At 38.2% G+C, this 10,449-nt stretch overlaps 1 protein-coding gene across 1 annotated transcript; it reads left to right on the top strand.

Annotated features, from left to right (window-relative positions):
* Positions 1-8,813: 8,813 nt before the first annotated feature.
* Positions 8,814-10,353, top strand: LOC120267678. Its single transcript, XM_039275353.1, has 2 exons — positions 8,814-9,567; positions 9,727-10,353. Exons 1-2 carry the CDS (start codon positions 8,904-8,906, stop codon positions 10,098-10,100), a joined length of 1,038 nt encoding a protein of 345 aa, XP_039131287.1. The 5' UTR covers positions 8,814-8,903; the 3' UTR covers positions 10,101-10,353.
* The last annotated feature ends 96 nt before the right edge of the window (positions 10,354-10,449 follow it).

Raw genomic sequence — 10,449 nt, 5'->3', positions numbered from 1 at the left:
GGACGATACTCTCTTATCATTATATTACTTGTTTGCGATAGCATATACTTGCGTTATATAAATCACACCAACATGGAGTTGCAAATACTTTTTCATTGGATTTTAGTGGATTTGGAACTGCACCCAACTTGGATGTAGTTCCAAATCCAGTATTTGGAATTCCAATTAAAGTTATTTTTTAAAAAACTAGAATATAGTTAGAATTTAAACAAATAACATTATATATTTAATTAATCAATTAATTTGACAAATGATTTTTTTGGTTATATATATTAATTTAATACACATATAATTGTTTATTTTATAATTAATAAAATATAATTGGGAATTTTATAATCAATAAAACTAATGATCACCAAAGTGGGGGTATAATTATATATTAATATGTCAATTATATTAATTAATTATATTTTATTATAATAAATTAAGTATATATTAATTATATTAATTACTGATAATATTAATTGCACTATAATTATATTTTAAAAAATATATTTATAGTGTTATTAATATTAGTAATATAATATATAATTTATATATTATATTGTATTAATTGTTTTAATGAATAATTAATATATAATATTTTATTATAATAAATTAAGTATATATTAATGATATTAATTACTTGTAATATTTGAAATTTGAATTCATATTTATTATATTAATTACTCATAATATTAATTACACTATAATTAATTTTTTTAAATATTAAATAAATATAATTATAGTGTAATTAATATTAGTAATATAGTATATAATTGATATATTATATTATATTAATTATTTTAATAAATAATTAATATATTATATTTTATTATAATAAATTAAGTATATATTAATTATATTAATTACTCATAATGTTTGAAATTTGAATTCATATTTATATAAAATATAATGTATATTTTATAATATATTAATTATTACCAGTTTTCCAAATCCAAATTTATAAATCCCTCCAACCAAACACAAAATTCTGTGATCCAACATTATAAATACATCCAACCAAACAATAGATTTGACTCTCCTGAATTTTCAAATACAAAGATTTGTAAATACAAATTCACTGCATTTTCAACTACATCTAACCAAACGTCCCCTAAAGTACATTATCAAAGCAATGACAAAATAACTAGACTCTGGAACAGAAATAAACTGTGAAAAAAAGAATATATTATGGTAATTTTGTTTTGTTTTGTTTTTTTTTTTTTTGACAAATTGGGGATAAGTATCTTTATATTTTTACGAGACCTTTCAAACACAATGTAGGAAACCACTAGGCTATGCCTTGGTTCCTATTATGTTAATTTTGTAATAGCATAGTAGACTATTCATCTAAGAAAAAAATAACAAAATCGAGCCAAAGCACTCATAGACTAGTGGCATCCGGTCTCCTACACCCAGGATGAGTTCCACATTCGTCTTCTTACTAGGGAAGAGTGTGGCCATGTAGTAGCTTAAAGTCTGTGCAAGCATGTCGAATTAGGTAGCTCAATTAGGGATGCAAGTGGGGCGGGGCGGCCAACCCCCATTCCCACTTCCCGCGGGGCGGAGATTTCCCGCCTCCAAATTCTCTGAGGGGCCCCTCACTCCACGCGGGGATTCCCACAGATCGGGGAATCCCGCGCCCCGCCATTTTTTTATAACATAAAATTCTAAAAAATACTATATATCAATATATATATATATATATAAAAGTAGAAAACCTATTTGAGACTTGTCAATTTCTCATAAAAATTTTACCAATATTATTTTAATAATATTAAAATATTTATAACAAAACACTAAATTATGTTGTTTTAAACTAGTTTTTATTATTTTATCTCATAATATATAATAAAATTAATTTTTTAAAAATAATATATTTTTAAAGTTGATAAATAGTTTATTTTACCTAATCTTAATTTTTATAGAAAATAAAAAATTTTCATTAAATTTTTTAAAAAAATTTCATATAATTATATTCGTACAGCACACGAGAGTAACACTAGTTTTACTAAAAGTCTAAAACATTATTAAAAAATACCAAAAATATATTTTTTTAAAACCCAATTATTTGGTCTTTATAATCATATATTCATATTAATTTTTTTAAAAATTAAATAAATAATCATATGAGTTATTTTTAATATATATATATATTATTAAAAATCGGGGTATCCCAGCCCCTTCCCCGCCCAACGAGGCGGGGAGGGATTTTCCCCTGGGGGGGGGGGAAAGAAATTCCCTGCCCCATTTGCATCCCTAAACTCAATGGCTATGTGACTTGTCTGCTGGTTCAAAAAAATAAAAAATAAAAAATAACAAACCCATGAGATAAATGGTTATGAGTTACCTAGCGTCCTTAACTTTATTATTACAAAGCTTAAAAGTTTAAAACAATCCTTATCCATGACCATTATCCTAGTGAACGGCTCCCAATATGGATATGTTTGCTACCATCCTAACATAAGACAAAGAGATCCTCTCTCCCCACTCTTTTTCATGCTAATCACTGATGTCCATAGTACAATGTTTTCCATGCCCTAAACTCAGGAATCTTGTATGGTGTGTAATTAGGGGATTGGGTAACATGTGTAATCTCCAATATACAGACGATCTCTTAGTCCTGATAGCTGCGGGTAAAAGGATCTCAAGGTCATCAAATTGATTATAAACTTGTTTAAGGGCATGATAGGCTTATCAATTAATTACTCGAAAAAATGCCTACATTTGACAAGGCATGACCAACTCATGGATGCAACATTAGCCCTAACCTTGAATTGCTCAACTAAAGTCCTTCCTCTTACCTATTTTGGGATCCTAATCTTGGGCATATGTCCTAGGACACAAGACTAGGAAAGTCTGATCTTAAAGGTTAGGTCACGCCTATCATCCTAGAAAACAAACTTCCTCTCCTTGTGGGTCGGCCTCAATTTTGTAAACTCAGTTTTATATGCAATACCCACATATTTGATGTCTATTTTCAAACTCCCTCAATGGGTAATTAAACTGATTGACAAAATCAGAAAAAACTTTCTATGGTCTGTACCATAAAAACTTCAATCATGCTCTCCTAGAGAAAATAGTGGTGGAAATTCGCATTTGGAGCTACTTAGTGTGAATCCAACATCATCTAGTTCCAATATGGTAGGGAATACCCCATTGGAATTTATGCACTAGGTTTCAGAGGTGGAAATCTTATTTTTGGAGTGGATTCTCAATTGTTTGCCCACTTATTGTGAGTGCACTACCCAAATCATTCGTGATGGGTCTACTATTCTTTTCTAGGCTAATAGATGGATCATTGGTCACATCCCAATCTTTATTTGGCTAGATGCCTTCAATGCTACTCAAAATCTTTAGAGATTAGCAAGAGACCTTTCATACTTTTTAACCACGTACCCATTCAACACTGAACCGGAAGTTCTTGATATGGATTCAAGGATCAATAACCAACACCCCCAAGGTGGGGACATCAAAATTGTGATGCCTCACACCCAATGGATTTTTTTTTATGCAAATCCTTTTACCGTTTCTTGAATGATGGCGGACTGTGATCCCTGATGTCCTCGGTCTTTTGGAAGGACCCATGCCCAAGTAAGATTAATCTTTTCAACTTGTTGACATGGAAAAATAAAATTCTAATTTTAGATAATCTTGCAAGTTAAGGGTGCAACAGATTACCAACCACAACCTGTGTCATTTGCCACTCAGCGGTTGAAATTATGAATCATCTCGTTTTAAAATGCTCTCTAGCCCAAAGATTATAGGTTTATTTTTGTGCATTGCTTCAGCTATCAACCTTTCCAATTTCTTTGGTGGAGGTGTGCAGTTGTTGCCGAGCACCTCCCAAGACTTTTGTTAAAGAAGCTTGGGAGCTTATAATTCATGCTTTATTTTGAATCATTTAGTTTGAACGGAACGATCGTATTTTTAATTCAAAGATTCATAACTTGTTGGTGATTATCATAAAACTTGATCATATGTTTCCATTGTGGTTATATGTAGTCCTTGAAGACAATAGAAAGAATTAAGTTAAAGGATTTTATCACAACGATACGTCGCAACCTAGAGTTCACGGGATTCCTTTCAGAAACAGCTGGTGTGAGTTATCTCAATGAGGTATATCTCAGGTTTACAGGCGAGGCTTGCTTGTACTGGTTCTCCTCTCTGAAACCGCATCCTCCTCCCCCTAGTCTTCTCCTCAGCCCCAGCATCCTCCTCCTCTCCCTCGGAAGTCGTGGTCTCAAATCGCATCCTCCCTAACTCCTACCATTGATAGTTCCCCTCTGCATAATGTTCTTCTCCTGAATAAACTGAAAGAAACCACTTCTAGTTTCGTTCTCTTAGACGAAGATACCATCAATCGTGGACGTATGAAATTTCAGTTTGCCTTGTATGGGAAGCTCTTCGGCAAATCCCCTCCTTTCGAGCAAGTCAAATCCTTACTCTTAGCTAAGTGGTGCGATTTCGGGTGAAACCTTCATATCGGATCTTCGAATGGTTTCTTGGCGATCCGTTGCTCCTCCGAAATAGTTATGCAGCGTCTTCTTACGGAGGGTCCTTGGTCGGGTTAATGGGATTATCACCGCAATTATCTCCTTGGAAGCCTTTCTTGAACCTAGCTTTTGCGAGTTGAACTCTAGCTGTGATCCGGGTCCGGTTTCATAATTTACCAGTAGAGTCTTTGGGGAGGGTGATACTCACGGAAACCATTGCGAGTAATTTTGGGAAACTTATCAAAGTGGATGAGCTCACTTCCACTTTGGTGAGGTCCAAATATGCTCGCGTTTGCGATGAGATCGACTGTCTAAACCTCTGCCGTGGGTTCGGATTGGAGATGACTTTCATCGTGTTTTTCGTGGTTGTAATGTATGAGCGTCTTCCTACTTTTTGCTATAGCTGTGGTTTAATTGGGCATGGCGGTAATGCTTGTTCTAGCTCTACTCATCCCGGATCCGGGCGGCTTCTTTGCCCGCTCACAATAACCGGCGCGGTAGAGAATCTCGCATGATGGATCCAGTTAGTATGGAACAACATATGGATATCTCGACCCCTTACCGGTTTACAGAATTCTAAACCTCATTGAATCATGGTTCCTCGAGGCGGAGGCGGACTTTGGACCACGGCTGCTGGTCTCCCGTCGGCGTGGTGGTTACCGAGGGTCGCACAGATGGCACGAGTGCTACTCACGTGACTCGGGATCGCGACGCTTCGAGATGAGGGAGCCCCTGTGTTCCGAGGCGCCGTTTCGCACTCTGTTCAAGGAGGAAAAAGTAACGTTGGAAAGGGCCGTTCCCCGTTTCCATATTCCACTCACCCTTCTCCCAAGGCTGGCCCTTCGGTTTCTCAACCATCCAGCCTATCACTTCCTAATCCTACCGTTGATTCTTGCATCGAGATTGACCCCCTCCTTATCGGTTTTAACTCTTCCAATCCCATCATCCTTCTTGTAGGTTCTCATGCTTCCTCTCTGACCGTTCGGGAACCCCCCTAGTCAGAGCCTGTCGGCCACTCCAATAATCCCTATCCTTCCCTTGAAGCCGCTCCGCCCATTCCCACCTCTCCTCGTCGTTCCTCTAACGCTTCTCGTAATCCCAATCACTCTCCTTTTCCTCCTGGATCTAAGTCCCCTCCGCCCATTCTCCGTTCTTCGGTGCCTGTTGGCTCCATTCCTAACCCCTCTATGGATCTCTCTCATGCTTCTCTGGTTGAAAGAGTCTCTTCTGCCTTGGAGGAGGGGAGTATGGAGGAGGATAGTGATGGTGATGAAGAGTTCTCAGATGAAGAAGATGAAGAGATGCCGGATGATGTAGAAAGAACCCTGATGACTCCATGACACTTTCGTTCGATGCACGGGGAGGAAGCGGGAGAGATGCTCTTGTTAGAAAAAGGATCTTACACTTCCAGTTTCGCCAAAGAAGGGCGAGGGTTGAATCTCGCGGTTCTCACCCTTGATTCCTTTCCTTCGTTCTCGGTTTTATCCTTATGGAAGTCTTAGTCTTTGTTTATTTTTCCCTCTTATTGTCTCTTATGAATTACGCTAAAATTATCTGTTGGAGCTGCGAGGGGTATCTCCGGCCGTGATACCTCTTCTCGAGTTTTTCGGACTCATTAGAGCGTGTAAGCCGATTCTTGTTTGCCTTGTGGAAACTCGGGCGGACTACGGTCGTGTTGATCGTTTACGTAAGCTCCCTAAACTTTGGGAGTGGGCGGCCATTTTAGCTGATGGTTTTTCCGGTGGTATAATCGTTCTTTGGCACTCCGGTATTGGTAAAGTCACTCCTCTCGCTTTTTCTCGTCGAGCCCTTCACATTGTTATTACTTCTTTTAATAATAAGAATTTTATTGTTTCGGCTGTTTATAACTCTTCTCGGTGTCGCTCTCAGTGTTTTCTTTGGGATGAGTTATCTAAAATTGCCCCGCTCGATACACCCTGGCTCCTCCTTGGAGACTTCAATTCCATTCTTCACAGGGCGGAGATCAAGGGTGGTTCTTTCTCGTATTACGGTCGTAAAACTTTCTTTTTTCTCGATTTTGTTAATAAAAATAATCTCATGGATTTAAAATATTCTGGTCATCCCTTTACATGGTGCAACAACCAATTCGGCCCAGCCCGTCGTTGGGCCAGACTTGATCGGTGCCTTGTAAACCTGGAATGGACTAATATTTTCAAATCCTATACTCTCAATCATCTTCCTCGCTCTTTTTCCGATCATACCCCTCTCTTTCTTCTGCTAGTTTTTCTTCTTCCTCATAATAAGAAAGTTTTTCGAGTTTGAAAAATCTTTGGTTGGATTTTTTAGGTTGCCATGACGCCGTTTATAAGGCTTGGAATTTTTTATCTCATGGTAACCCTATGCATGTGTTCAGCCATCTTCTTTCTCGGTCTCGTTCGAATCTTTTAAATTGGAGTCGTAATGGGGTTACTAATTTAGAGGCTTCGTTAGCTTCTACCAAAGCCCGAAATTTACATTTTAGAGGCTTCGACTCGATCCCGCCTCTCATCTCTTCACGATGGAGCTCTACGCTAAGCTTTCCGCCTTACAGGTCGAGGCTCCATTAAGTGAGACCCAACGCTCCCATTTTTCACTTTGGATTCACGACGGAGACCGTAATTCTAAATTCCTTCATTCCATTACTCGCTCTCATTCTCTTTCTAATTTCATCTCACAAATTGAAGATCATAATGGTAATGTTTTTCGAGTGATCCTGCGACCATTGAGAATGCTTTCACGTGCTTTTATCAAAATCTCTGGAAAGATCCTTCTCAGACTGATAGGAGTATCGTCGGTGAACTGCCTTCCGATCTTCCTCAACTTTCTGACGAGGATCTGCCTATTCTTATTCAGGAGGTTTCCATGGATGAGGTATATTCTACTCTTCTTGACCTTCCGCCTGGTAAGTCTCCCGGACCCGATGGTTTTAACGTTGAATTTTATCAGTTTTTTTGGCCTGTTTTGGGCGACCATTTGTTTAAGGCTATTCAATTCTTCTTTAAAAATTCCTTCATGCCTTCGTCGTGGGGTAAAACCTTTATTACTTTCATCCCTAAGAAGGATAATCCCAAATTTGTGTCGGATTTTAGGCCCATTTCTTTGTGCAATGTTTGCTTTAAGATTATTTCTAAATTGCTGGCTAATCGACTCAAGCGAGTCATTCCTTCCCTTATTGGTAGGGAGCAAGCTGGCTTTGTGCCTAACCGTTGTCCTTTTGACAATATTATTACGGTTCAGGAGGTTGCCCATTCGATTGAGAGTGATACCCTTAGTCCCCCTAGGATGATTATCAAACTTGATATCGAAAAGGCTTATGATACTTTAAATTGGAGTGCAATTCTTGTTGTTCTCTCTAAAATGAACTTTCCTTCGATTTGGATTTCTTGGATTTCTGCTTGCCTTCATTCCACTTCCTTTGCTTTAAAGATCAATGGTAGATCTTCTCCCTGGTTTACATCCTCTCGTGGTGTCCGGCAGGGTGATCCGATCTCCTCCTATCTTTTTATCCTGGTCTCTCAAGTTCTTACTTCTATGCTTAACTCTTGTCTTCAAAGTAACCTGATTCCGGGGTTCTGCTCCAATCTTCACAATAATTTTAATCACCTAATGTTCGCGGATGATTTAATTCTTATAACTCAGGCCTCTCGTTCTGTCGCTCGCAACATTCATCTCTGTCTGTCTTTATACTCTAATCTCACTGGCCAGCGTCCTAATCTTCTCAAATCTAAAATCTTTTTTCCCACCTGGCTCAATTCCCATATTTCTAAGCGTATTTGTTGTCTCTTAAACCTCAGTCAGGCTGCTTTCCCCTTCCATTATTTGGGCATCCTCATTTCTCCCAAGCGGTTAGGAGTTCGATCATTTATCCCCATGGTTAACAAAATTCGTCATACTGCTAGCAGATGGGGTAACTTTCACTTGTTTCCTGCCGCTAAATGTATTTTGATTAATTCTGTTCTCTTCTCTGTTCCGGTTTATGCTATGTCCGTTTATCCTGTCCCTGCTTCCATCCTTTCTGATATCTCTAGAATCGCGAGAAAGTTCTTTTGGAGTAAGGGCAACAATGGAAAGGGCATCCATTATGTGAACTGGAAAACAATAACTGAAGGTAAGTCTGAGGGGGGCTTGGGTATCACCAATATCTCAATCACTAAACATTAGCTCATGTCCAAGCTTATTTTTCAATACCTGAACAATGATTTGGTTTTTTGGGTGGACATTATCAACCTTAAGTATGGCAGGTTGAATCTTTGGCACCACTCTATTCCTCCTAAATGTTCTTGGTTTTTTAGGGGCCTTTGTAAATCTGCCAATTTTATCAAGCATTACTGCAAAATTAATACGGTTAACCCCTATCAAAGTTCTTTCCTGTGGGATCCATGGATCTTTGATATCCCAGTTGCTTTCAAACCTACATTTATCAATATGGATATGGATCTTGTGCATCTCAGTATTTCTAATCTTACTTTAAATGATCAATGGGACTTTTTCTCTCTGAATGCTCTTTTCGGTCTTGCTTCTGAGGATCTTCATCCTCGTTTGCCCAACATTGACTATAATTCTGATTCTCATTGGGTTTGGGATCCTAAATCTAATTGTTCTAGAATTGCATCGGCTGTTTATCATCATCTTAACCGTCTTAGTTCATCCTCGGATGGCTGGATTGGTTGGCACCTCATTTGGCTTATTCCCATCGCTCCTAGGTTAAAAAATTTTATTTGGATGTGCTTCAAAGGCCGGCTTCCCACCTATGCATTCCTATCTAATATGGGCATTGGTCCTGATAACCCCTGTGTTCTTTGCAATCTTCATCGCGAGACTATTGACCATTTATTTTATCATTGCCCTCATGCTCTTCGTGTCTGGGCTATGATAAACTCCTTGGACAATCAATGCATTTCGTTTCCGGAGGAGTTCTCCACTGGTTCTTGGCTAAAAGATTGCAGTTATTCACAACATACTCAGGCTTCTATCGTCGCTGGCGCCTGGTTCATTTGGGTCTCTCGTTGTAACATTATTTTTAAGAATCATTGCCCGAATCATTCCTCTGTCGTCCACAAGGCCATTGCTCATGTTCGTGAATTTGAATGTTGGTCCTCTGTTCCCTTTGGGAAGAATCTTCTCATCAACAACTTCATTTCTTCTGACGAGCATTTCTTATTCACTCATGCCTCCGTCAACGAGGCCACGAAGGTAAGATCCATCGGTTTTTTCGTTTCTAATTCTAATTACGTGATCTCTTTTGCAGGGTGTATTGCCCAGTCTCAATTTGTCAATTCCTCGGATATCCTCTTTGCTCTGGAAGTCGCCTTGCAAATCTCTCTAGACCTCAATTATCACATCAAGCACATTTTCAGCGATCATTTGGATCTCTTCAAAATTATCATGAACCCGGATTTGTCGGTCTCTTGGCAATTTCATCCTCAAATCTCCAATGTTAAATTCCTGCTAGACATGTTCGGCTGCCCTAAGTTACACTCCATTCCTTCTGCGTGGATGCTTCCTGCTATTAATCTTGCTTCCATTGGTTTTAATTTTCATCATCTTAATCTCTTCCTTGACGGTAGGGATTTGCCCTACTGGATTATGCGTTCCTTTAAAAAGCTTGGTTTTGTTTTTTAATTCCCTGTTTTTCTTCTCTCTTGTTTGCTGGTCAGTTTCTGTTGTATTAGCTTTGCCTTATCCTTTTAATGTTATCAGCTTCTCAGTTGAGAGGTTCTTTTTAAAAAAAAAAAAAAAATGAGGAGGCATCCACCCAGGGCACAAGTTAGCCGATTCAGTGTCCAAGTTCACTCAGGGTTACCCTTCTTCCTCCTGGAGGTTCACATCTAGTTTTGTTAGCAATCCATCCCTAGTGGATCAACCTATGCTTGTGTTTCAGTCTTTTTAATGTTGATTTTTTCCCATCTGTAGCTCTTTGCTTTTATTTCAATGAATTGTGTTTATCCATTTTATTAAAAAAAAAAAAAAG

Source organism: Dioscorea cayenensis, chromosome 8 (assembly GCF_009730915.1).
Source record: "Dioscorea cayenensis subsp. rotundata cultivar TDr96_F1 chromosome 8, TDr96_F1_v2_PseudoChromosome.rev07_lg8_w22 25.fasta, whole genome shotgun sequence".
Classification (NCBI taxonomy): Eukaryota; Viridiplantae; Streptophyta; class Magnoliopsida; order Dioscoreales; family Dioscoreaceae; genus Dioscorea; species Dioscorea cayenensis.
Note: the sequence above shows the minus strand (reverse complement) of the source record. Positions and strands in the feature narration are given on the sequence as shown.

Coding starts and splice junctions, on each gene's coding strand:
- LOC120267678 (XM_039275353.1), top strand. CDS start 8,904: ATGGATATGGATCTTGTGCATCTCAGTATTTCTAATCTTACTTTAAAT. Junction 9,568..9,726: donor TCATGTTCGTGAATTTGAAT/GTTGGTCCTCTG, acceptor TCTCTTTTGCAG/GGTGTATTGCCCAGTCTCAA.